General features: G+C 46.2%; 2 protein-coding genes across 4 annotated transcripts in view; one reads left to right on the top strand and one right to left on the bottom strand.

Moving 5' to 3' along the window:
• The window catches only part of Tbcd (tubulin folding cofactor D), a 176,134-nt gene that overhangs the window by 146,980 nt on the left and 2,029 nt on the right, over positions 1-27,125 (top strand). For all 3 annotated transcript variants that reach the window (XM_052756745.1, XM_052756744.1, XM_052756743.1), the window contains 15 exons: positions 3,454-3,516; positions 4,387-4,463; positions 5,778-5,859; positions 6,549-6,667; positions 8,921-9,012; positions 9,739-9,879; positions 14,579-14,662; positions 15,629-15,787; positions 15,859-15,997; positions 16,242-16,363; positions 17,963-18,040; positions 22,142-22,231; positions 22,864-22,951; positions 23,553-23,662; positions 25,164-25,248. In XM_052756745.1, the coding sequence (XP_052612705.1) occupies positions 3,454-3,516; positions 4,387-4,463; positions 5,778-5,859; positions 6,549-6,667; positions 8,921-9,012; positions 9,739-9,879; positions 14,579-14,662; positions 15,629-15,787; positions 15,859-15,997; positions 16,242-16,363; positions 17,963-18,040; positions 22,142-22,231; positions 22,864-22,951; positions 23,553-23,662; positions 25,164-25,248 (1,529 nt within the window). The remainder of the gene's footprint in view (positions 1-3,453; positions 3,517-4,386; positions 4,464-5,777; positions 5,860-6,548; positions 6,668-8,920; positions 9,013-9,738; positions 9,880-14,578; positions 14,663-15,628; positions 15,788-15,858; positions 15,998-16,241; positions 16,364-17,962; positions 18,041-22,141; positions 22,232-22,863; positions 22,952-23,552; positions 23,663-25,163; positions 25,249-27,125) is intronic.
• Positions 23,691-27,125, bottom strand: part of B3gntl1 (UDP-GlcNAc:betaGal beta-1,3-N-acetylglucosaminyltransferase like 1) — a 73,705-nt gene continuing 70,270 nt past the window's right edge. The window contains exon 12 of the mRNA XM_052756753.1: positions 23,691-23,714. Coding sequence (XP_052612713.1) covers positions 23,706-23,714 — 9 coding nt within the window. The 3' untranslated portion in view covers positions 23,691-23,705. The remainder of the gene's footprint in view (positions 23,715-27,125) is intronic.

Below are 27,125 nucleotides of genomic sequence, written 5' to 3'. Positions count from 1 at the left end.
CATATGTGGCAGAAAGACCCTTTAAAATGGCCAATAAAAATAAGTGATCTCTGTGAGTTCGAGGCCAGCCTGGGCTACCAAGTGAGTTCCAGGAAAAGGCGCAAAGCTACACAGAGAAACCCTGTCTCGAAAAACCAAAAAAAAAAAAGTGATTTGGGGAAGGGATTCAGGGCAGGCCAACTATATGAATGCTGTTCATTGGCATAAACCAGATACCCTGTAAACTGGTGGCAGGGAGATGCTTATTTATGTGTGGATCAAAGGAGTTTGTTTTTCAGGTTCTCATTTAGTGCAAAGTACCCTGGTGCTGAGATGTGGGGCAAGGGTTTTCTTCTCTGGAACACAAAGTATGTTGGTAACACAAACAGGCTAGGACTATCTCATGGAGTAAAAGTGTGTGGTTCCTTTATTTTGGCATTTGCAGTATGGGTTTTACTTGGAAGTGTGTCCAGTCTCTTTTCTGCATCCTGTAAATTTCCTGGGTTGATGGGTAGTCTTATTCCCTCAGGTGTGTGTACAGCTGCCTTGTTTGCAATGAAGAGAATGGGTAGTTTGGTCCATCTGGCAGAAGAATGAATGGACTACTTTGTATTCATGTTATAGCATTTTGTACATCTGTGGAAGAGCATCTGAAATGCTGCAGGCTGGTTCTGTTGTTGCTGGGCACAGGGTGGGGTCATCTACAAAGGCTACCCCTGCTTCCAGAGGCCTCTTTCCTTCTGGCCCTCTCCCCCTTGTGGCTGTCTTGGGCTGTGTCCTAGTTTTGGCTCTTGTGGGTCCTATGCTATGGAACAAGACGGCTTAACTCTGTGTTATTTGGGTTCCTCAGCTGGTAGGTGATGGGGTATACCATGAGCAGGGGAACGCTGGATGTCAGCACTGTGATCTTGAAACTCTGTTGTCCTAGTGCAGCTATGCCAGTTGCCCCCATTTGTGAAGCCTTCCGTCGTGGACTTCTAGGTGAGGAGAGGATGCTGGATGATTCCTCTCTGATGACAATTGGGCTAGTCACCAGTCTGGTCACAGGAGACAGCCAGTTCAGGCTACTTGTAAGACAGATTGCTCAACAGTCTTATGAATAAAAAAAATAAAAACCTGAAGCCAGATATTGGGGTGAAAACTGAGAGATCAGAGAAGCAGAAAGAAGCCAGCCACGTTCCTACCCCTAGGAAATCCTCAGCCAAAGAGAGAGCTACTTCCTGTATACTCACGCCTATATCCTTTCTGTGCCCTGCCATCTCATGCCCTCTTTCTGCCCAGCTCTGTCACTTCCTGTCTGTCTGTCTAGACCTCCAGACTTCTATGGTTAACTAGCACTGGGATTAAAGGTGTGTGCCACCACGCCTGGCTCTGTTCCCAGTGTGGCCTTGAACTCACAGAGATCCGGATGAATCTCTGCCTCCCAATGCTAGGATTAAAGGCATGTGGTACCACTGCCTGACCTCTATGTTTAATATAGTGGTTGACTTTTTCCTCTGATCCTCAGATAAGCTTTATTAGGGTGCACAAATAAAATATCACCACAGCTACTTATCCACTATTGCTAGGAGTCTAAGCTGGGGTCCTACCCATAGACTCCTGGGGGATTCCCCTGTACCAGGCTTCACCTGACTCTGAAATGTACCCCCAGCAGTCCCCCTTAGCACTCTCCCCCTCTGTCCCCCCCCCACAACCTCACAACCTGATCGCTCATATCCCCATCCCCACTGGCCCTCAGTCCACTCACGAAGTCTCTTCCATTTCCCCTTCCCAGGAAGATCTGGGTGTCCCCCCATGAACCCTCCTTGTTACCTAGTCTCTCTGGATCTGAATTGTAGCATATTTATTCTTTATTTTACAGCTAATATCCACTTATGAGTGAGTACATACCATGTTTGTCTTTCTTGGTCTGGGTTACCTCACTCAGGTTTTTTTCTAGTTCCATCCATTTGCCTTCAAATTTCCTGGTGTCCTTGTTTTTAATAGCTGAGTAATACTCCATTGTGTAAATGCACCACATTTTCTTTATCCATTCCTCGGTTGAGGGACTTCTAGGTTGTTTCCAGGTTCTGGCTGTTACAAATAAAGCTACTATGAATATAGTTGAGCAAATTGTCTTTGTGGTATGATTGAGCATCCTTTGGGTATGTGCCCAAGAGCGGCATAGCTGGGTCTTATTGGTCCAGTATCTTAAGTTCTCTTCCATATGAAGGTCACATGCCAACCTGTTGTGTTCCTACCCATGGGTACTGTCATTATTTTCTTATGTCACAAATCAACACAATAGTACTAACAGATGATTAGCATTCACCAGAACTTTAGGCCCAAAGTCCTTCTAGGACTTATCTTTGAGGGTAGTGGGCTTTACAGCTCTGTTTCTCACAAACTGCAGCCTGGGGCTGCCCTGGATTGCTCTTCCATAATGAACTTGTGCCTTACGTCGTACACTCCCAGATGTCCTCCTGCCCTACACATGTTGTATCTCTGGTGCTTACCTGCCCTGTATTCTGAATCCCAGGTGCTCACCTGTTCTATACCTGGGTGTTCATCCAAGCCTTCTGACTATGCAGCCATTTGAGACTTTGTTCCTTGGGGGCATATGTATTTGGGTCCAGTACAGCTATTGCTTCCTAGTGAGCATTTTTGTTTGTTTTGTTGTGGTTGTCCTTTTGTGAGACAAGACTGACCTCAGGGCCTGGAGCATTGCTAGTACAACATATCAGAAAAAAAGCAACATAAGGAAGGCTTATTTTGGCTTACTGGTTAAGGGAACAGACCATCATGGCAGGGAAAGTGAGACAGTGAGAGCAGCTAGTTGTAGCCTGCAGAGTGTGAGGAGCTGGTTACACAGCATATGCAGTTAGGAAGTAGAGATGGAGGCTGATGCTCCACTTTATTTGGCGTTGGAGAGAAACCATGGAGTGGTGCTGCCCACATCTTCTCCTCTAGGAAGCTTCTCTAGAAACTCTCACCGACTCTCAAGAAGTTATTCTAAGTCCTATCAAGTAACAGTCTAGATTTTCCTAGGACCCAAGCTAGGCTAAGATGCTCTACCACCAGTCTTTAAAAGTGCTCTTAGCCTTACGTGGATCTCTGGGTTTACACAGGTTTGTTTGTTTTGTTTTTGTTTTTTGAGACAGGGTTTCTCTGTGTAATAGCTCCAGCTCTGGCTGTCCTGGAACTCACTCTGTAGACCAGGTTGGCTTCAAACTCACAGAGATCCACCTGCCTCTGCCTCCCTGAGTGCTGGAATTAAAGGTGTGTGCCACCACGCCTGGCTTACACAGGTTCTTTTTAAGAGAGGGGTCTTCAAGCTTCTGTGTCCAAGCTAGCTCTGGAGTATATTCTTCCTGGTGTCCATCTGGGGAGATGGCCTGGACTTGCTTATGGCCTGGACTTGCATGAAAGGTTAATGAGAGAGTTAGGTGCTGGTGATGCACTTTTGGAAAATAATGTTTTTTTCTTTTTTCATAGTGTGCGTTTTAATAGAGAACTTGTCACTTTCCAGAATGCCTTTTAAAGGTGACACCGTTATCGGTAGGTGCTTTCTTTTATGACACAGATAACATTTTCTTAATACTGTTATTCAAGTTACAAAATAAGAGATGAACTTGTTGGGGTGGGATAAAGGATTCTATTTGAAAGAGTCACAGTATTGATATATCTTGTCTTGAAATTGCTGCAAACTCCTGCCACTTTCTTCCCTAGAAAGGATGGTGAAGTTCTTCTGGAACCCTTCATTGGCACTCTTAGCTGTAGCTCTGCCTGTCACCATTGTACCCAATCCTGAACATTTGTGATCATTCCTCTCCTGGTACTTATTTATTGCCCAAATGGCTCTTATTGCTGAAACAGGGGGCAGTCTTCCTCAAGTCTGCTCTACCCTAGTCTAAAGGTACTAATTTTGTTTAGCTGAACAGAGTAAACATATCTCCAGTTCATTTATTGAATATAGTTGAGTTGAAGTTGGGTTTAAGTTGTCAGGGACCAGGAGAGATTGTCCGAGAGAGAGAGAGAGAGAGAGAGAGAGAGAGAGAGAGAGAGAGAGAGAGAGAGAGAGAGAGAGAGAGAAGAAAGATCACTTGAAGCTTTCAACTGTAAACAAAACAAAAAGTTCCCTATCATGATGTGCAAGTCTTTGGTTTACAGGGAATGGCATCTTCCACACAGTGGTGGTAGCAGGGCATGGGGGTGCTGACTTTTAGCAGCCTGAAGTGGGCTTCCTCCTGGAACTGGGACCCTTGGACTTTTGTGCAGTCCGAAGAATGTTCACTCTAGAGTTTCTCCAGGATGCATTCTAGAGGTCACCATCTGTCTTCTCTAAGACTAAGCAGAAGATGTTTGTTGTTTTAAATGTCAGCTGAGTACTCCGAGGTAGGTGAGTCATTTTCTTTGCTTCTTTGGCAGATGGTTGGCAGTGGCTGATAAATGACACTCTTAGAAGTCTTCACCTTGTTTCAAGCCATTCCAGACAACAGATCAAGGTATGCTAAGCAAGATTTCTTTCTCCTGTACGGAGAGTGACAGTAATGCTATCCATAGTGCCTGTCTCAGTGGCCCTCTGATACACTAACCTCACAGTCCACAACACCATCATTGGGCCTACATGATTTACACAGGTAGCCTAGAATGGTAACTGGAAATTTTATTCTTTCTTACTACACTTTATGTCTTTACCAGTCTTTTTCTCTGTTTTGATAGTAGTAGTATGCTCAGGCTTAGAAAGTATTCACATGAAAATGAGAAAAACACAAACTAGATTCTACTTGGACAACAAGAAGCTAGGGCTTATGTTCATGTTTTGGGGTCAGATAGCCTTGGATTGGCAGAGCTGTGACATGTAACCCATGTTTGGGGCAGTAGCTGTAATTGTTGATGTTTTGGAAAGGCTCTGATGTGCCAGATGAAGAGTGGAAGCACACTCAAGCTTCCATGAGCCCTGCCTACCCAGGGCTTCCGTCTCTTTTGTGTCTGTGCAATTCTGGTACAGTCTTCCTGGTTAAATTTGGAGGCCTCATGGTTGATGTCTCAGAATTTTCTTTTAAACTATCCATAATCAAGTCCCACTCGCCATGATCATGATACTCTTTGCTCCTTAATTAGTACATGTAGCATCTCTGGTGTACTGAGGGAACTCCCATGCTGATCTTCACCCTGCCCTTCTCAGTTCCTTTCTCCTTGGTTTTGGGGAGGGGTTGAATGGAAGGTTTGAATTGAGTTGGAGTCATCTCTTGCAGACTGTAGAGGTGGGGAACCAAGGAGATGCCAAACCACCACCTCCTGATTGTGTGATACTGCATCATCCTGCCTCCATCAAGGTTACTGGGGCTAACATTGGTTCCTCACCTTCTCTGTTCTGAATATATTTCTGTTTGAGATGCCAGTAGGCCCTCCTATTCTCTAAACCAGGTTCTACCAGGGCTGTCTTGAGCCCTTGTCCACAAAAGAACACAACCAATCCCCACATTGCTTCTGCTGGGAAGGGAAAAAATGTTTTGTCTTATATTAACTGTGCCTTATGAAGACACATAAAAATTATATTGTATGGAAGAAATAGAGTTCTCACTTTAGGCTTACTAATACAGAGAATTTAAAGTGGTTGATACATCTGACAGGTGCTGATAAAGTAGACACATTGGAAAGTCAGAAGATTTATTCAAGAAACTAGAGTGTGGCAGTGACATACTTTAATTTGTTTTTAAACATAATCACTGTGCCAGACTACAGCGCCCCACGCATCTGTGGCTGAGCACTTTTCAGACAGACGCTCTTTTCACTCATGTCCCCTTCTGTTTTAGGAGGCAGCTGTCTCGGCCCTGGCCGCCCTCTGCAGTGAATACTACATGGAGGAGCCTGGGGAGGCAGGCTTTACCATTGAGAGTGAGTGAGCTGTATGCTGGGCCTAACGCAGGGATCCACAGTGCAGGCTGGGACTGGGTGACACCCAGGAAGCAGCCCTGTCTGATCACCTTTCTGGAGTTAAGCTCTTGGAACCCACCCGGCTCATGCCAGGCTGCTGGGCTGTGGGGAGAGGGGTTCTCAGTTACACAGTAGCCTTCACATGGCTCCTCCTGAGCCACTTGGGTTCAGGACACGTCCTTAGATTCATCCAGTCAGCATAGCTGCTTAAAGAGCCCTTAATATCTCTGAACAGGGAGCTTCACTGGGACTTGACTTCCTAGAAACTCTGTATAAAAATCACTTGTCCATTCCAGGCGGTGGTGGTGTGCATGCCTTTAATCCCAGCACTCAGGAAGCAGAGGCAGGTGGATCTTTGTGAGTTCAAGGCCGGCCTGGTCTACAGAGTGAGTTCCAGGATAGCCAGGGCTATTTCACAGAGAAACCCTGTCTTGGAAAAAAACAGCACACACACACACACACACACACACACACACACACACTTAAGGAAATCTTAAAACCACCTTATACAATTTTTCTTATATCTTATATATTAGTTTGAAGGTATGTCTGCATCAGAACATTGTCCTGTCTTACCTGATACATTTAACTTGTATTTCTGAGGGGTACCACTAGATATAGGCCACTTCTAAACATTTCTTTCTCTTCAGGGGAGCTGATTCCAGAGTACCTTGCTGAGCTCCAGTGCCCAGAGGAGATGACCCGCTGTGGCTTTTCCTCAGCCTTGGGTGCCCTCCCAGGTTTCCTTCTCAGGGGTCATCTGCAGCAGGTGAGGGTGCCAACAGCACCAAGAAGGGATAGATAGGAAGGGCTGGCAACTAATCTGCCCACCTCTGGTTGGGAAAGAATTCTCAGCATTAGCACAGGTGGCCATGAAGGCAGTGACTGCTGGACCGGCACTCCAGTGGGCTAACTGCTCTTGCGGCACACACTTGGAGAGGTGTGCTCAAGCCTGTAGGGTAGGAAGGCGCTGTCCGAAGAAACTGTGACTGCCTGGATGAGGAAACAATAGCCTCTGTGCAGAAGCTAGTGCCTGAATGTGTTTTCTCTTCTTGCAGCCATCTCAGTTTATTTCCCTAATAATAAGGCCATGCAGTTAAAATTCCTTATGAAATGGTATGTCCCTTGTGTCCCTTGTGTGGCACTTGTTTGTGGTCATGGTGGGTGGTTGGCTGGGGATGGGTAGAGGCTGCAGACCCATGTCCAGCCTGCTGTCCTGTGTGCTTCTTTTCTGCCTGTGCCTCAGAAGACTATATCATGTGTTATTATTATTATTATTATTTTAAAAGATTTCTTTTTTAAAAAATATTTTATTTATTTTTGTTTAACATACCTTGGTGTTTACCTACATGTATATCTGTGAGGTGTTGGTTCCCCTGGAGCTGGAGTTACAGACAGTTGTTAGCTTCCCCGTGGGTGCTGGGAATTGAACCTGGGTCCTCTGGAAGAGCAGTCAGTGTTCCCAACTGCTGAGCCATCTCTCCAGCCCCTATATCATGTATTACTATTTTGTTTCCTTTTTGGATGCTATTACTCTTATTAAGGCAGTAGCAACCTTAAAAGAGCAAAGTGGTTCCTGCCCTACCCTCTCAGGCTTACCGGGCCCCCTCATCCAGGCCCTGTGATCTTGAAAGGCCTAGAGGTATTTTCTTGGCTGGGAGGTGGTGGCACACACCTTTAATCCTAGCACTTGGGAGGCAGAGGCAGGCGGATCTCTGTGAGTTCAAGGCCAGCCTGGTCTACAAAGCGAGTTCCAGGACAGCCAGGAGTGTTATAAAGAGAAACTCTGTCTCGAAAAACAAAACAAAACCAAATAAAAAGAAGTATTTTCTCTGCTGGTTCCACTATTGTAAGCCTTGAGTTGAGAAGCTTGTTCATTTCTTACATGTAGGTTTTTATCCCAGGTTACCTCTGTCTCTCAGTATCATATTCTCACACTGTCTCATCTGCTTTGATGTGGCATGCTCTCTCCCCATTGTCTGTCCTTCTTAGCATCCTATATCACTTGTCCTTGCTTAAGCCCTGGGCATACTTCCAGCCTGGCTCTGAAGACTTTCCTTTCCCCACTCACCTAGTCCATGAAGCTCATGCACTTTTTCCCTCTGAGTTGAAACACCAGGCTTGGTCCTGCCAACACATCCCCAAGATGCTCTTGATATTGTTTGTCCCTGCTGCCTGCCACAAGCTGGGATGCTGTAAGACAAGCTCTCCACATTTGCCTCTATATAAATTGGTTCCCTTTCCTCCTGTGATGAGTAGGTCTTTTACCCCGAGTATAGCTATCATAATAACTAAACTCACCTAGGGGTTTATCTACCTGAAATGTGGATAAACATGAAAGATTTTAGAACTGAACTATCAGTTCAAGAAGTAATAACCCTGGGCCAAAAAGGTGGCTCAGTGAATAAAATCACTTGCTGGGCAAGCCTGGTGACCCAAGTTTGATCCCTAAAACCTGCATAAAGGTAGAGAGAACCAACTCTACAAAGTTATCCTCTAACCTCCACATACAGGCTGTAGCGCATATGATTGTGTACACACACACACACACACATGTGCACATGGAGTGGGGGAATGGGTGGGAGAAAACATGTCAGTACTACTGCTCATTTCTTGTTGGGAGCCAGAATGTCAACTGTCCCCTGTCCAAGATGGGAACAATAGACATGAATATCTTGTAGGGATGAGTCCAGATCCATAGCAGTTGCTAGAGTTTGGATACAGCAGAGGGGAGGCTGTGGGATGATCCCTTTTCATATGTTCTTCCAGAAGCTGAATCAGGGCCTGCTGTCTTATGTGGGAGGTGGCTCCTATGAACTGCCTAGCATGCCCCACCCATGGCTACTGTGCCCTGTGGCTCCAGAGCCACATCTCTGTCTGAAACAGAAGTATGTTGACAGCCACAGCTGGTGAGACAGGAAGTTTCTCAAGCTCAAGGCCAGACGGGGCTACTTACTGAGACTGTCTAAAAAATGTGTTTGCTTTGTAGCTGATAATTTTTTGGGGACTTCTTTGCCCTCAGGTTCTCGCAGGTCTGAGAACAGTCACCTGTACTTCTCCCAAGGATGTGAGCTTTGCTGAAGCCAGGAGAGACAGTTTGAAGGCAATCTCACGGTGAGCCTCTGGCCTGGCAGGCGGGCATCAACAGGCACCACAAGGATTATCTGTCATGCTAGCACAGAGCAGAAATGTGTAGAGGTGTTTTGTTATTTCTTGTTCTCTAATTTCTTCCCTTTTAGAGTATTGTCATTGCATCTTCACCTGGAAACCACCTCAGAAACTGAGGGACAGTGGTATGAGGCTAGCCCTGGCAACACTGAGCCTTATCTCAAACCAAACACAAACAAACCAGTGCATCGTGCTGGCTGTGGGAATAGCACAGTGGCAGAGTGCTTGTTTAGCATGTACAAGGCTATGGGTTCTATCCCTAGTACTGCTAAATAAATAAATAAAATGGATGAAGAATTGGGGATTGTGCCTCATCTTGAGGCTGGCAAAAGGAGCAATGCCTGAATCTTGTGTCTTAATGACTTCTGTCTGTAGATGCAGTATGTAGGGCCATGTTTGCCCTCTCTAGCTCCTTGTGGTTCTGTAAGCCTGTTCAGTCCTGACTTCTTGCAGCAGCATTAGCCTTTTTATCAGGGTAGAAGACAGAAAGAGCCAGCTACCTTGCAGACTGTGGGGGCAGTGAAGGTGACTTCACAGTGAGCATCATTCTGCACCTGCAGTGGGAAGGGTGCCCTGGGCCCCTAAGCCAGGCTGGATATTCCCCACAGCAAGACACTTCAGGCCATTGTAATGTGAAGGATGAGCTCACAGACACACATATTTTAATTTCAGGATTTGCCAGACAGTTGGTGTGAAAGCAGAGGGACCTCCAGATGAAGTCATGTGCAAAGAGAACATTTCTGAGGTTTATACTGCATTGCTGGATTGCATGAACGATTATACCACCGACAGCAGAGGGGATGTGGGAGCCTGGTAAGGACAGTATTTGAAGTATGACTTCCTTGCTGTCTTGTGAATGTCCTGAGATAGGGAAGGGCACGGCATCCCAGGTACCCAGGACTTCAAACAACGGGCATTAAGTCATGGTAGAAACTCTCACAAGAGCAGTCTGCACTGATGTCTCAGGTGAGCAGCAATGAACTTGTGCTTTCCATAGTCCTTTGAGTCTGCCTGATTGTCTTCCCTTCCTCCTCCTGTAGGGCAAGTTTCTTGCCCAGCTTACAGAAACACCTTGTGAGGGAGAGAACAAGGCTGCTGCTGCTGTTGTCTGAGTCAGCAGCTCTGCCAGGTGCTTCACACTCCCTCCTGTGGGCTATAGGCAATGTTGTTAAGAGTTCAGAAAGAGCTTGTAGAAGATGCTGTCTTTTTTTTTTTTTTTGGTTTTTCGAGACAGGGTTTGTCTGTGTAGCTTTGGTGACTATCCTGGGTCTTGCTCTGTAGACCAACCAGGTTGGCCTCGAACTCACAGAGATCTGCCTGGCTCTGCCTCCTGAGTGCTGGGATTAAAGGCATGCACCACCACTGCCTGTCTGAAGATGCTATCTTGATTGTGATTGAAACATGGAGACAGCATGTTATCCCTTGTATCAGACTTTATTTTTTAACATGTTCTTCTTGCCTCTTCATTTTCTTTTTCCTCTCTTTCTGGGTGCCCAGCCAGTTATTTCTTCTCAGATCCCATTGCCTAGCTGGTTATCCCACTTTACAGATCATTTTGGAGGTCCCCCATGTCCTCACATTCCAAAAACTCAAGCACTTGTCACATGCCAAGCAGATTCTGAAGGTTTCTTCATTTTGTACAACTTTTGTTGCCGTTCTTTGGCTGTATAAATGCTGTTTGTCTATGCTCTGCTCACTGACTCTTCCTTTATTTTTTTTCTACTATTAAGCTCATCTAATAGTTTTAATTTCGTGTTACATTGATCATTAATTTGAATTGCACTGGGTCTTTCCAGTTTGTATTTGCTGGCATTTCCTATATTCTCCTTCATTGTAAATTTATCTTCTTCTTCCCTAGGACAACTTCAGGTCCATCAGCTATTATGGATTGAGTTATCTGAATGTACCTGTGTAGACACAGGAAGGGCTTTCAGGTGGCTAACCTCATTCTTGTAGAGCCTGGAGAAATGGAGGCCATTTCCCACATTGTCAAGATCTCTCTCCGGCACAGCTGAAGGGTGGCTCCCCAGCTATAAGGCACCCCCACCTGGATGACTTTTTGTAGTGTCTCTTAGCAAGATGTCCATGAGAACTAGCTCCTTTGGTCTGACCTCATGGGTTCTTCATTGACAATGGCCATCTTGTCTTGCCAGAGATTTCTTGAGCCTGGTTATCTCTCTCCTTGAGAAGGATCTGTCTTCTTGGTTGAGGCATGTCATGTGGGATGGAGTGCCTTGGACATGTTTTGTTGTGCAGACTCTTCCAGAATGTGCTACAGGCTTGATAGCAGGCAGTGGCCTAAGCTGACATTGTGAACCCAGCCCACATGGGGCTGGTGACTTGGGTCTGTGATAGATATTGACAGGTCCTAGGCTTCTTCTCTGAGGCCCCTGAATTCCCAAGAGACTTGGTTGAGCTGGATTCCTTCTTGCAGTTCAAGACAGAAAAATGGTGAGTGTTGTGTGTCTTTTCCATGGAAGATGTGAACAGATCTCTGTTTACCCAGAACAGGGCACTGAAGACAGATCAAAGGACATTTCCCCCCAAGTCTAGCTTAGTGACCCAGTGGGTCTAGAAGTTACTTACAGGAGTTACTTACATGGGTGACTCAAAGGCAGCAATACTGCTGAAAGGCACTCCCCAGCAGGGGAGACAGCTCACAAAAACTACATCTCGAGACTTCTGCTCTACTTGTAGGCAGCTCACCAGCTGAAGGTTTTCCTCTCCCTGGCAGTTTTTACTGCTTTCATGACCTTGGGGAGGAAGCTCTGTGGATCTTGCAACATTCTGAGCTTCCTTATGAGGCCCCCACTGCCAAACAATTTCAGTTTGAAGTAAATAGTTTACAACAGTGTGTGTCTGAGACACCCCTCAGAGCAAAGCAGAAAGGACTAGTGTTGGGGCCTCTTCCTCAGACCTGGTCCTTGGGACCTTACCCTCTGTGAGATTTCTTGTCTTAGCTCACTCTGCAGAGGGGGGCCTCCAGGATTCTGCTCCTGGGGGATCAGTGTAGAATTACTTGTAGTGAATGGTGCAATTCCAGACATTCTTCTTAAAAATTTTTTCTTTATTACATCATCTCTCCCCTTTCCTCTCTCCAAACTCCCATATACTCCTCTTTTTGTTCTTTCAAATTCATGGGCTCCTTTTTCATTAGTTATTGTTATGCACTGTGTGTGTGTGTGTGTGTGTGTGTGTGTGTGTGTGTGTGTGTGTGTGTGTGTGTGTGTGTGTTTCTCCCACTCTACGAATTCCTTAGTAGTTCTTTGTGTAGGGTTGAGGCTTTGTCCACCTCAATCCATGTTACCAAGTCTATTGTTGTCTTTGGTCAGCTCAGCTTTAGGCAGTAATGTTGGTGACACTTTATTGGTATGTCTTCCTGGGAGACATAATCTTATAGCAAACTCCGGTTTTCACAATCTTTCTGCCTCCTCTTCTACAGTGATCCCTGAGGCTTAGCTGCTTATACAACCAGCATGGCACGATAACCCTGTGGTAGATAGTGACACATACACCTTGACACTCTTGGTTTTTTGTTTTTTTTTTTTAAATCAGTATCTACAACTTTCTCAGAGATTACAATTCTTTTTGAAATTCTGCCTTTTAAATTTACTTTTCTCTATTTTCTTCATATTTTTCAGATATAGTTATTGTAAAGACTATATATTTTGGTCAGTCTGTTTTTGTTGATTCTGTTATTTTGGTATTTGTTATGTTTTATTTACCATAGTTTTTAACTGAATTTCCTAAGTTGTAGTTAAATGGCAGGGCTTTGTGTTATATAGTTTTCTTTTAGCAGATGGTGCTACTGGCCAGCCAAATACCACTGAAAGCTACTATGTTTTCTTTTCCAGGTCACTGAGAATGGAAGGGCTTTACAGAGAGGGTGGCCAGGTCTGTATAGACCTGTGGTATGGATTGGGCTCTGTGACAATGGTTTCATTCAGTTGCCCTTGTTCCCAGGATTAAGCTCAGTACTGCTGAGCATATCTGGGGTGTGATTTTTTTTTATATTTTTATTTATTTTTTTACCCAGGGGCTCTGTCACGAGGCCTTCTGAGGCTCAGGACCCAGTTCTTTCTCCTGTTCATGTGCTTGGCAAGCACAGCTTCTCCTTGTAGCTGGTTTCTGCTGTGTTGTTTAGAGCCTCATCCTGTACATCACAGCTTAAGAGGTGGCAGGCAATATGAAAGAAATCTACAGATTACCCCCACAGTATGTCTATGTGTGCTTTCTAATTGTATATCCATAGACCTCGGTGCTTTTTACTTTCCTGTGTCCTCTGGCATACTTCACAGATATGCACCTGTGTCCTTCAGCACACTTAGTTGTCTATCACCCCTTTGTCCCATGGTACTTTTTGTAGATCTCCCCCATTCCCTCTTTGCAGATGCGTACCCATTTCTCTCCAGCATGCTTTGCAGATCTCCTTCCCTGCATCCCCTGGCATTTATTGCACATGTGCACCCATGTCCCTGTAGCACATTGCAGATCTGCCCCACCTTCCCCAGTCTTGCTGTGTGTCCAGTGATCCTCACCTGACTTTGAAGAGTCCCCTGGAACCCTGGCCTGCACTGCTATCTGTTAGCTCCCCCAAGAAGGGCCTGTGGGCCTCACAGCGGGAACCTGGTACAAGCCCCATAGAGGGTTTAATTAAGGCAGAGATGACCCCAGGCCTGAGCCTGACTCTGGCTGAATGCACCTGTATCCCAGTTTAAATGACTGCTTTTGCTCTGGAATTAGATCATTTTTTTTTTCTTTTTTTGTGAGTTAATGACAGACAGCTCTATTTAGCAAGAAAGTAAGTCTAGAATGGATATGAATGTTGGTTGCTCTCTGTTTGGTGAGAACCAGAAGTGCCAGCCTTGTGCAGAGAGACACTACAGGGGGCCAGCTTCACATGGGAGGAGGCTGTGGGAAGTACCTGTTCGATAGTGTGTGCTCATGTCTTAGGCTTTGCTGAGACTTGTCCAGTCTGTCTTCAGATATTAAGAATGAATCCTTTTGCTTGACAGTATGAGAGACAGCACGTCCCTTGTCCTCCAGTCAAGGGATTTAAGTAAAGACTGCCAGCTGCCGGCGTTGGATTTCTCTGATGGTTTACACTGAAGAGGAATTTCTGTAATCTCTGAAATTTTCCCTATGTTTGGGCCTTCTGGAACCAAGCTTGTGTGTGGGTACTGGGTGTCTCAAGACTTTTTCCCCCTTCATTGGCTGCTTGTAGAGTCTACTCTTTTTTTTTTTTCTTTTTTTTTTTTTGGTTTTGTTTTTTTGAGACAGGGTTTCTCTGTGTAGCTTTGTGCCTTTCCTGGAATTCACTGTGTAGACCAGGCTGGCCTCGAACTCACAGAGATCTGCCTGGCTCTGCCTCCTGAGTGCTGGGATTAAAGGCGTGCGCCACCACCGCCCGGCTCTAGAGTCTATTCTTACAGGACCCAATGGATCTGGTTGGTGGAACCAGGGCTTGGAATCCCTGTCCTCAATTGACCTTCTGATGTCTCCTTATCCACAGGGTCCGTGAAGCTGCCATGACCAGCCTCATGGACTTGACCCTTCTGCTGGCCCAGACAGAGCCGGTGCTGATTGAGGCCCACATGTGAGTATCTGAGGCCAGCTGCACCTGCCCTGGTGCCTCCATACCTTCTCAGACTAGCTTCTCTGACCTCGATCCTGACCTTCCACAGTCAATGGAGCACGGCCAGGGTCCTCCTCCTGTTCCATGTCCCCATAACAGGTTTCATAGTATACCTACTCCCCCAACCCTATACCAGGACCTCCTTTGATCTGGCTTGTTTGGCAGCCAGCTTCAGAGCCTGTGGTGGCCTCTGAACTTGGGGTTCTGTAGCTGAAGTTCCTGCCAGCATTTGATCCAGCCCCCATGAGTCTCAACCTCTTCTGCCATACTGCTGAGACCCGAAGTTCTACTGTCTTATGAGTGTGCCATTCTTTTTCAACCTCAATTCTCATCTTCCTTCTTCTACTGACCTGCAATACTGTTGTTTTTCACTCCTTCTGCCCCAGGAGTGCATCAGCATTCACATGCACCTGTTATGTGGCTCCTGAGACATTGGGATGCATAGAGTGCAGTCATACCCAACCTGTGTTGGTTAGTTTTTTGTCAGCTTGATACAAGCTGAATTATTTGGAAAGAAGGACTCAATTGAAAAAATACGTCCATAAGATTGGCCTATAGGCATTTTATTGATTAATGATTTATATGGTAGGTCCCAGGTCACTGTGGGCAGTACCACTTCTGGGAAAGTAGACCTGAGTTGGATAAGAAAGGCTGAGCAAGCCATGCAAGCTAGTAAGCAGCATTCCTCCATGGCCTCTGCTTCTGCCTCCAGCCTTGAGTTCTTGTCCTTCCTTCCTTTAGTGATGGAGTATAACCTGAGAATTGTAAGCTGAAATAAACCCTTTTCTACCCAAATTGTTTCATCATGTGTTTTATCACAGCAATAAAAGCCCTAACTAAGCCATCCTGACGTGGCTTCAGCAGCCCCTGGCAATAAGGTGCCTACACATCCCCAGGCTGGCCTCAGACACGTGCCTCTCTTTACAGCTGTGAGCGTGTCATGTGTTGCGTTGCCCAGCAGGCAAGTGAGAAGATTGATCGGTTCCGTGCTCATGCTGCCCGGGTATTCCTGACTCTCTTGCACTTCGACAGCCCTCCCATTCCCCATGTTCCCCACCGCAGAGAACTGGAAAGTCTGTTTCCCAGGTACTGTCACCTCTGGGTCCCCTTGCAGCCCAGCCCCTCTAAGCATGGCTTTGAGGAAATCTCTCTTTCAGGTCTGATGTTGCCTCTGTGAACTGGAATGCACCCTCCCAGGCCTTCCCTCTCATCACCCAGCTCTTGGGACTGCCCACCTACAGATACCATGTCCTGCTGGGGCTGGCTGTATCTGTTGGTGGCTTGACAGAGTCTACGGTGAGGAGGCATCTGGCTGTGTAGAGCAGGGGATACAGGGGAGTCCTTTCAGAGGGTTCTCTCCCAGATGTGAGCACTTCATATGCTCACTGTCTTAACAGCCCAGCACCTGTAGGAACTTCTGTCTTTGTAGTTTGCAGTTGTTTCTGTTTGGCCCCAGGCATTTACTGTCATTGAAGTAGCCTTGGGGAGCCAAGGGAGAAGCTAGCCATGCAGTGCCACAATACTGCTTTTCGGGTCACAGGTCAGGCATTCTACACAGAGCCTCTTTGAGTACATGAAGGGGATTCAGAAGGATGCTCAAGCCCTGGTGAGCTTCAGCGGAACCCTCCTGAAGGTCTTTGAGGACAACCTCCTGAATGACAGGTGAGTAGTGTCTTGAGGCTGGGAGGTCATGGTGCCTGTGCCCCATCCTATTTCCACAGAGCACAGGTTTCCCTGAGACACACTGTCACAGTTAGTAGGTGAGGAGCAGGGCACAGCAAGCTGTCAGGATCTGCTGGCTCCCAGATTCTGGCCTACACTTACCTTCAGTGAACCCCAGCATTCATCTCCTCTGGGCCTCACTGGTTCCTGGCACTCATCTCCTGCAGTCCCTCTCCCTTGATGCACTCAGGGCAGGAAATGCCTTCTCTCTCTCTCTCTCTCTCTCTGTGTGTGTGTGTGTGTGTGTGTGTGTAGATGCAGAATACCATGAGAAGTGGAATGAGGTTCTAGTCTGTAGGAATAGTCCCTGTCTTTTCTTGTCTACAGTAGCCTCATTGAGAATCTAAGAAACTTGAAAGGCAACACATGAAGTATATAGGGTGGTTCCTTTAGATGTGTGTACCATGAAGCCTTTCCTGTTCACCAAAGTTTCCTCCTGCCCCTCAGAGCCCTCCCAACTGTCCACTTTGGCAGCCACTGATCTGCTGTCACCAAAGTCAAGGTAGCATTTTGTAGAATTCCATTTAAACAGGCAGGTAGTGTGGTCACCCCTGTCTGTCTGTCCCTCTTGTTGCCCAGTCAGGGCCTGTTGTGGGCAGGAACTGAGTCATTTGTTTGGGCATTTCATGTTCCAGGCCTTACAGACAGCTACAGTGGACATGCAGGAATGAGTCTCTATGGACGCACACATTGAATAATGGACAGCTGGGTCATGTGTATTGCCTGTTAACTTCTGTAATGCTGCTGGCTCTATCTGTCCCCTGTCTTCCCAGCATTGGTGTGGTCAGGCTCTCAGGTGGCTATTCTGTGGGACACTCAGTTGCTCTCCTAGTGTCTGAGATGTCTGTTCATTGACACGGCTTGTCTAGTTGGACTTCCCTTCTCACTGGTGGTTTTGATGCCTTCACTGTACTGGGCAAGTCCTTGTTAAATCAGTGAGCTTGTGTTGTTGCTGAGAAATCTTTGCCTAATTTGGAGGCCCTAGAGAGCTCCTCTCTTTCAGAAGTTTCAGCACTAGGTTCTAGCTTCAGCTCTATGTTCTGTTTTGAGATAGTTTTGTGTGTGCTCAGTTTAGTTCTGCAAATGGTTGTCCAGTTCTGCTGGACTGTTCACTGCACTAGTTTTGCACCTTGTCAAAACCATCAAGTGTACAGGTGAATGTTGATTCTACCAGGCAATCTACACATCTTTATGTCAGGAACCCTGTTCTTACCTTTGCTTTAGGTAATTCCTGAAAGAAGCCACATTGGCTCTGGTTTTATTCTTACTTCCCATAGTCATTTTGGTATTCTTACAAGAATTAAAATACCGGTGTGTCTGTTTTTAGGAATTTGACAAGACTATTTTGACTCTTGTCCCATCTAGGAAGAGCCATAGTGATGTTATAGATTTGTGTGTGTGTGTGTGTGTGTGTGTGTGTGTGTGTGTGTGTGTGTGTGTTTAAACGTGTCAGTGGCATCTGCCTGTCTCTCACATGGGTGGCTCTTAGTTCTTGGGTGTTTTGTGTGGGTCTCACGTTTTCTTATTTTGGCCTCTCAGGGTGTCTGTGTCACTGCTGAAAATGCTGGACCAGCTGCTGGCCAACGGGTGCTTTGACATCTTTACTGCTGAGGAGAAGTAAGCATGCTCATTCACTGCTCCCTGTCTGATGAAAGCCTAGTTGCCCAAATTTCAAAAATTTGTATTTATTTGTTTTGGTATCTTGCTGTGTTGCTAAGGCTAGCTTCAAACTCATGATCCTGCCCCCTTAGCATTCCAAGTGCTGGGATCACAAATCTATGGCTACCAGATCTGGGTAGCTGTTATTTTAAAGAAAGAACATTTGGATTAGGATCTCAGAACCCAGAAGATGACAAAGTACAAATTCAGGCAGCAGGCATCGGGATGGGGTGAAGTAGGGCCCTGCTATCCAGGTAGGAAGGTAGATTTGGACAAGTGAGGGAGTCCACTTAACTAGGGTTGGTAGGCAGAGAGGTCTGGAAGTTCATGGAGCCTGAGATATGATAAAGGTTAGATGGAAAAAGAATAGTATGTGGGCTGTGTTATGGGGCCCAGGAGTGTGCCTGTGCCCATCACAGCTGGACAGAGGCTATGGGACACAGTGAATGAATTAGTTGCTTCCTACTGTGTGTGGTTTGTGGTTCCTCGGCCTCCTGCCTAGAGGAGCAGACAGTCCAGCTGCATGATGTCTCTCTTTAAGCCCTGGAACCACATAGGTGCCAGGTTAGCTTCTAAGTGAGTCCATCTTGCTCATTTTTGCCTCATAGTCTTGATTGTATTCTCTTTTGTTGTTTCGGACAGCTTTGTATTTCATGAAAATTTCTGAGCATCTATTGCACCAAAGATAAGTTACTTAGAAACTGCCTGGTGGTTTTGGATTTTCCTTTTAAACCAACTGGTGGTGGATTCAAACCAGCTGGGTCTCAGTTGATTTTCCTCCCCTTCTGAGTCTTTGCTCACTACCATTTACTTTCTATTTTCTGCCCCACTGAGATCTGTGCCATTTTCCTGTAATTTTTTCTGCCCCCGCCCCTGACCTTGGGCAGTGTTCTTGTACTGCTTCTGACCAGCATTCAGGTGAACCCTGGAGGCTAGGAGCTCCTTTGTATTGGTGCTCTGCCCTGAGGTCCTGCATACATCACATACCCGAGGCTGCTGCAGGAGGCCAGCTTGTTTTGCTTCAAGTCTCTAGTATCTGTGGGTTTTAGCTGTTCGGCTAGACCTGCATCTGCTCCATGCCCGGATGGCTTTTAATCTGACACCACAGGACTTCCTTTTGCCAGTGTGCAGCATTGATTTTCTAAAACCCACTGCTGAATAGTGCATAGCCTGGCTAGGACGCGCTTCCCACATCGCTGGCTTCGTCTTGGGAAGTGTTCTAAGGATTTGACATGTATTTTTTTCTGGCTTAAAAATTTCAAAGTAAGATAGTAGGAAAGTATGATATAGATGTTTCTATTTCTCTATACTTTTGTTAGTTTTTGCTTCATGGATTTTGAAGTTGAGATTTTGGTACACACAAACAGGGCTGACCCTCAATGAATGGACTCTTTGTTTTTGGAGGTGCTTTTGCTTACATGGTACTTTGGCTCATTTTGTTTTTTGCTTTGGATTGTAATTTTTGTTTTCATTATTTTTATATATTTGTTTTTTGTCAGCTGCTAACAGTATATGTAGTTTTATGAAAATTCAGTCTGGTGATCTGATCTTTTTAACTGGGCCCATAAAATCTATTCCATGTAATCTTATTAGTTTTTTTCATTAAAGCAGTTTCCTGTTCCATGTTTCTCCTTTCTCTGATTAGCACAATAATTTCCCCTCATTCCATTTTCTTCATTTGTTTGGGGCTTTGTTTTCTGTGCTCTGGGAGAGTTCTTGGTACTATTTCCATTCACTGTGTTTTTGTACAGTTAGTGCTTGAATGAAAAAAAGAAAAACATGACTGTTCCTAGGTATGGTGGAGGATGAGGTTTTTTGTAAATAAAAGGGAGAGCATAGCCAGAGGCTGGGGCATCTGGGAGAGTCCAGAATGAATAGGACCCTGAGCCAGGTCATGTGAGAGGAGAGGGGAAAGCCAGGGACCAAAGGGCCAGGAGGGTAAAGGGTAGAAGGGTAAAAAAGGGCTGGTGTAGCTAAAATGGCTGGATTATATAGGGACAGGCAGCTGAGGGAAAGGGCAGCCCAGACCCTGGGCTAGAGAAGTTTAGGGTAGGGGGTGGGGCATACCAGCCATACCCTGTAGCAGGCAAGGACTGAGGGATGTTGGGAGAACCTAGTGGCCAAGTAGGTCCACTTCAATAATGTTAAATAGGCACCCCAGTTAGCCATTTGTCTGGGGTCTGTTATTTTTAATTACCTACATTTTTGTTACTTTGTCTCATTACTGCATCTTGCAGACACACATCCTCTCCCTCATCTGGAGAACAGCCCCTTTGTTGGGTTCATCAGAAGACCTAGAATTCTAAGCAGCTTATCTCAGCTTTTAAAAGAGTTACTGCCCAAATGATAAGTCTCACAACCAAAAGACATTTCACTTGTTTCTGCTGCCTCCTGTATGTCTTCTGAGCAACTGTATCCCCCTCCTCAGATGTTCTCCTTGCTAGGATTTTTAGAAATCGCTCTGTCTCGTCATCAGTTCCTTCCTACAGACTGATTCCCTTCGGATATTTTTAAACAACTTTTAAGTTCACGTATGGGATTGTTGTTTCTGTTTCTTAACACATTTTCAGGGGATGATTTCTATATTTTCGGTGTTTCCATACCTGCTGTGTCACACATCCTTCACCACTCTATGCGGTACTCTTGTTGTGGTTATGACTTTAAGGTGTGTCCATTCTGGAGCACAGGATTCTGTGTCTTATTGCCCACTTGCCAATGTTGAGTTTAGAGAATGGCTCGGATTTGAGGGAGGCCTGGGCAAGGGTGGATAGTGTTAAGCAACCAGGACTTGAGTTAGCCTTTTCCAAGCACTGTGGGTTTTCTTGACCGTCTAGAGATGGCTGCAGCCACACCAGGAGGGGTGGGAGGTAGGTCCATGCCTCTGCCCCTTTTGGGAGTGCCTTCTCAGTGCTGGTGTATCCCCTGATCCTAGACACTCTGAATCTAGGCTTACTTCCCTGGAGACTGGCAGCATATGGGAATCAGGTTGGTATCATTGTTGAGAATATATGTTGGGATCTGAGTAGTAACTGGCTATTGATCAGGTCAGGCCGGAGCATGACTGGCAGGAAGAGGGAGCTGGACAGTGGCTAATCCACGGGCATGATGCCAACAAATGTAAGAGTGAGGGAGTCATACAAGCTGAAAACATTTTGACTTGTGTGTCTCTTTTCACAGCAGAAATCTTTAGACTAGCAGATGTCCAGGAAGCCATGTCACCCCACTCAGACAGGCAGAACTGAGATGTTCATTAGAGCCTAATCATGGGAGTCTTCCAGGAATCCTGGTTTGTGAACCAACAGGGTTGCTAGAGATCACAGAGTTCAATGTAGACCTGAATGGAACCATTGGGATCATAGAGTGTCTATGGTGTGTGTGACCTCTAAGTCTAGAGGAGCAACAGAGCTGTGCATGAGTCCTGTAGGAAGACCAGTTAAGGATGTGTACAGAGTCCTTGTGCAAGCTGGGAACAACAATAACCACAGCCCTCAGCAATATGACAGTCATTCTGTACCCAACAAGCACTTTAGGGAGCTGGCCAGAGAAGGATTGAGATCCCTGTGTCCTGGATCAAAGTCCCAGGGTACAGCAACATCCTCTTCATACCAGAGTTGACCTGGGAGTTAACTGTCATGGATTATCCTGGTATAGTAGCCCAGTATTAAGGTCATTGGGGATGACTAGGACTCATTGTCCTCCTCTGTAACCAAGACCCCTTACATGGCTTCTTTCCATGGAGTAGCACTTGCTGGTAGTGTCTTTTCTGTTGGGGAGGGTCACTTGGATATGGTCATGCCATAACTGTGCCAGGGCCTGCCCAAGTGTCAAATTCCATGGGTGATGTGGGTTATGGAATATCTTATGGGTAATGAGATAGGACATCTGTTCTCTGCTGTGCATGTTGGGAACCAAAGAGAGTGGTTGATGCCACGTGGTCCAGTATCTTTTGAGCAAGCTGACCTTCAGGTTACTTGGTACCAACAGCACCACTGGACACCACTACAGCAAGCTCTGCATTTCTGTGAGAGATCTACTTACAATAATGTTTTCTCCTTTAAGCCACCCCTTTTGTGTGAAGTTGCTCACACTTTGTAAGGAAGAAATCAGGAAGTCAAAAGACATCCAGAAACTTCGGTCGAGCATTGCAGTGTGAGTTTTAAGTGCTCCTGGATGGAGACAAAAATAGGAGGGACTTGGTGGTTCCTGGTGGGAAATATAGTTTTAATCACAAAGCTGTTTAAAATGGAATGTTTTAGTCTTCATTTAGGAAAGGAACGGTCAGACTGTTAGTAGTGGCATTTGGGAGGAGGATCAATCTGAACAGGAAAGCTACATCTCTCACCTGCTCACATCTGTCACTCTGGCACCTTACTGTATATGCTCAAGGAATGTTAATACACCTATGCTAGTGCAGGGCTCTGGCTGCATGGGCAAGTACATGCTGGCACAGAAAACTGGTCATGTGTAGGCAATCACGTAAGGTATACAAACATGCACACATGGGAATGCAGGAATCTGGACACACAGGCACATGTTAGTATAAAGATCTCATGTATATGTAAGCAAATGGGAGCATGTTAGTATACAATGCATACTTGTATACATGACTGTGTATATCACATGAGAGCACACTAGTACACAACACACAGGTGTGTATGTAGGTATACACACACTTATGTCTCAAGGTTTATGCTGTGTACTTTTTGGGTCTCCTATGTGTCTTGGGTCCTTGGGTAACTTGAGTGTGGCACAGCTGCATGTAACCTGTGTGTCTTCTGCAGGCTCTGTGGGATGGTGCAGTTCAGTGGTGATGTGAGAAAGAAGGTTCTTCTGCAACTGTTCCTCCTCCTTGGCCACCCTTTCCCTGTGGTGAGTGTGTCTGCACTTATGTGTGGCCTTTACAGATGAGTATATGTTGGCATAACTTTGAAGTAGGTTTAGAAGTAAACACAGGGTGTGCCTGTGGAGATAGTTTTCAGGTGTGGGCGGCCCTGGGGTTTGTATGAAAGGAATGTGGGTGCTGGTACTGGGCAGGGTGAACATGGGTAAGTACTGCTGAAGGTGGGGTGTTAACAGCCCAGGGTTAGGATTTCTCTTTCTTACCCAAGAACTCTTTGAGTATTCCAAAGTGACATTTTCCCCCCTAAAAAGTCAGGGGAAACTTCACAAAGGACAGTGGATTTTTGAGGTAGAGTGGGATGAACCACAGCTCAGCCTCTTTGTCAGAAATGCACATTACCAGGCATAGATCAGATCTCATATGAAGCCGTTTGTCACAGGACATAACCAGAAAAGATAGCACAAGAGACAGATTCCCAGGTAGGAGTCCCTACTGCACCTTCTGACAAAGGCTGCAGGTCTGATGGCAGAAGTCTGGGCTGTGGCCAAGTTCATTTCTCTCCTTTTATGGACTTGGGCTCCCTAGGTGGCCGTGGGTTTCCCTCCTGTTGACCTGCTGTTCTTGTCCCAGATCCGGAAGACTACAGCAAGCCAGGTGTACGAGATGGTGCTTACCTATAGCGACTTGGTAGATGCCGATGTGCTTGATGAGGTCATGTCTGTGCTCAGTGACACAGCCTGGTAAGTAGGGGCTGCCCAAGCCTGGTGCCACTTTCTCCTGTCTTCATAGCTTCTGATGGAAAGAGGGGAGACATTTCTCAACAGCTCAGGGCCACCTCTCAGCTTCACAAAGGGCTGAGGACACATCGTGGGAGCTTCAGGTGGGAAAATGTTTAATGTGCAATTGCTTTTCTCCTCTTGTGAGCAAGGTGGGTAGAGTGGTTCAGAAGCTGGTGTTTTTCACTAACTGGAATATAGGGTCATCAGGATGCCACCAAGTGGATGTCAGCTAGCTACTTTTATTTTGCTACTGCAAGGGCCATGTGGTCTTTCCTCTGTTTTAATGGCCTAGAGACTTGTCTTCAAAATCAAGAAGTGCAGAGGAGAGGGTGGTGGTGGGGTGTACAGCCCGTGGGTGTGATTCACAGGTGCTATAGGCTGAGCCTGGAAGCAGTTAGTCACAACAGCAAGAACTTTTATGACCTGTGATCCAGGCACTGTACACACATATGGCCTTGCACACAATTATATGCATGTTTGTATACATAATCACATACATACAGCTGCTCATATGTACAGGTATGTACTGCCAAACACACACACAAAACCATCACCTGTGCACAGGTGCACTTTAAGCTGACTTGTCCCCTGTTCTAGATATACTATTTGGGAGGCACTATTTGGGCCAGGTAGCCTAACTTACTGCTACTAACTGTCGACACTGTCCCCTCAGACTGATGGAGAGGGGTATTGCTGACTCAAATGCTAGCAGGTCTGTTGGGGTGGCAAGTAAGGGTTTGTAGTGTATTTATGCACGCCCCTCAGAACAGTGATCTCCCTAGGAGCTCATGCTAGGATGTGGCCTTCCTGCCTAGATGAGAGCTGTGGGGACCTGAAAGGCCAGAATGTATTTCAAGATCTTTGCTGTCAGTAGAAACTCAGCTCAGTGCCTTCTGAGGAGACTGGTCAAACCTCAGGAGAGTGGACATTGCTTCCAACTTTCTAAAACGCTCATTTTGAGTAAGGATAGCAGGGAGGGAAAAGGAACTTTTTTGTTTATATTTTAGCATTTATTTTATCTTTAATAATGTATATGCATATATCAGAGCTTGTATGTGCATGTGAGTGCAATTGCCTACCAAGGCCAGATAAGGGTGTCCAAATCCCCCTGGGGCTGAGGTTACAGGTGGTTGTGAGTTGCCCTACATGGTGTTGGGATCTCTGCTCTTTTGCAAAAACATGACACCTGGTTTACAGAGGACTGTTTTTTATTAACTCCTTTATATACAAAATAGGCTTCTTACTTTTCTGTTCCAATGAAAGCCAACAACAGCTGAGTTCTAATAAAGCTTCAGAAGCCCTCTAAGCCTGAGGTATCATCTCTTCTGTATGTTCCTAGAATGGGGTAAGGCCCCTGTCTACTCTAGAGGATAGGAACTTTTACCCCAGCACCACCAGGTCTCATGGGGTGGGGGGAGCTGAACCATGTTGGTATAGAGGACTCAAATGCTTTCCTTCTTAGGGATGCAGAGCTTCCAGTTGTAAGAGGTCAGCGGAATCACCTATGTGACCTCCTTGGTGTGCCCAGACCCCAGCTGGTTCCAAAGGTAATGCTTTTAGTATTCTAGGACCCATGGCACCTGTGTTGTCCATTGTTCTGAGCTCTGGTCTAAAGTAGACTGGGTCCCACAGCCAGTGTCATCACTGCCATTACTTTCTCCAGGCCAGCTGGAAGGGCTGCTTCTGCTGCCAGGGTGGGTGAGTTCTGTCTTCATAGTGAAATGGCTCCAGGTGTGCAGTTGTTGGAGGCCACATGTTGTCTCAGTTCTACCTTCTAGGAAAGCCTCCACTGTGTGGGAAGGAGGCTTTAGCTCTCTCATCACTCCCTGCCTGGATATACATCCTCTTGGGGGCTCTGTTCTTCTGAGGACACCTGCCTGTCTCGTTAGGCTTCCATCTCTCCCTGGACTTCTGCCCCACTGGGGCCTTGGTCCTCTTCACTGGACATGCTTGTCCTCTTTGCCTATCTTGGCCTTGGTGTGTTTGCTGTTTCTGAGGCCCCTTGTGCTGACGTTGTCATGGAAGTTGTGCCCTTGGGCTCTCCTCCCGTGTTCTGTGGGTCAGTCTGTCTGTAGGGACTTAAAAAATTCTACATATTGAAGTTTTCATCCTAGAAACATGTTCCAGCTTACTGCTTTTCTCCCTTTTATATTGTGGTCTACTTTGAGGTTATGCAGTGTCTTTGCACCCAGGACCACCAGCCAAGGGTGGCACCACCCACTCCCACATCAATCACTAATTAAGAAAATGCCCTACGGGCTTGCCTACAGCACAAGCTTATAAAGATATTTCTCAATTGAGAGTTCCTCTTCCCAAATGACTCTAGCTTGTGTCAAGCTTCCATAAAACTAGCTAACACATGGAGGCAGGTGGGAAGCCTGCTGTTTCTGTATGGAAACTGTATGTACTGGCTCTTCACACAGAAATTTAGTTCACTTGGGACTGACCAGCTGTGGTGTAAAGGGAAGGTCGTTTTATGCTGTCTGTATCAGCCAGCTTCATTCTACAGGTGATTCGGTGTCCTATCTCCACCACTGTCAAGGGACTGCATAAGTAGGGCGCTTTGGAACCCCTTTCATGCACAAGGATCATGCTGTCCGTCTGTGAGCTAGTACAAACTGTATGATGGAAGAGATGTGGACTTCACAACAGCTCAGGGCGCCCACCATGTCTGTCCTCCAGTTTTATTCAGTCCAAGATTGTCTTCACTCTTCTTGACCCTTGGAGTTTGGTTAAACTCTCAGAACTAGTTTATATACTAGCCAGCCAGGTTGGCCTGGGGCAATGTTGGGGCTAGAGGGAGCTGAGGTCCCTGATTGACACTAGGCCTCAGGCTTATGTGCCCTGGAAGGTCACCCAGTCCTACAGATGCAGATGCTGTCTGTGTGACTGGTCCCCAGTTCTTGGAACAGCTCATGTTGTTCCAATTTCATCTCTGCTTAGAAAGTTCCTGCCCCGTTCACATGCTAGCTTAATGACTCTTAGTGTGTTCTTCTGCACTTCCTTCTGACCTCCGCCCCCCAGTACCCCTGCTGTGTTGCTGTGACAAAACACCATGACAAAGACAACTTACAAAAGAAAGCATTTCACTGGGTTTATGGCTTCAGTCCATAATGGCAGAGCAGAGACACGGCAGTAGGAACAGCTCAGAGCTCATATCTTGATTTATAAACAGGAAGCAGAATATACTAGAAATGGAGTCATTTGAAACCTCAAAAGCCCACTGTCAGTGACACACCTCCTCCAAGAAGGCCACACTTCCAAATCCTTCCCAAATAGTTCTACCAACTGGGCAAGGAGTTTTCAAACATGAGCCTATGGGGCCTTTCTCATTCAAACCACTACCTCCACCTACTAGCTCCTATCTGCTCTCCACAGCTCACCTTCCTGGAATGTCTTTAATTCTTAGCCTTATAATCCCCAT

This window comes from Peromyscus californicus, unplaced genomic scaffold (genome assembly GCF_007827085.1).
Source record: "Peromyscus californicus insignis strain IS unplaced genomic scaffold, ASM782708v3 Scaffold_3__1_contigs__length_106647218, whole genome shotgun sequence".
Lineage (NCBI taxonomy): Eukaryota > Metazoa > Chordata > Mammalia > Rodentia > Cricetidae > Peromyscus > Peromyscus californicus.
This window is presented reverse-complemented; position numbering and strand designations above follow the sequence as displayed.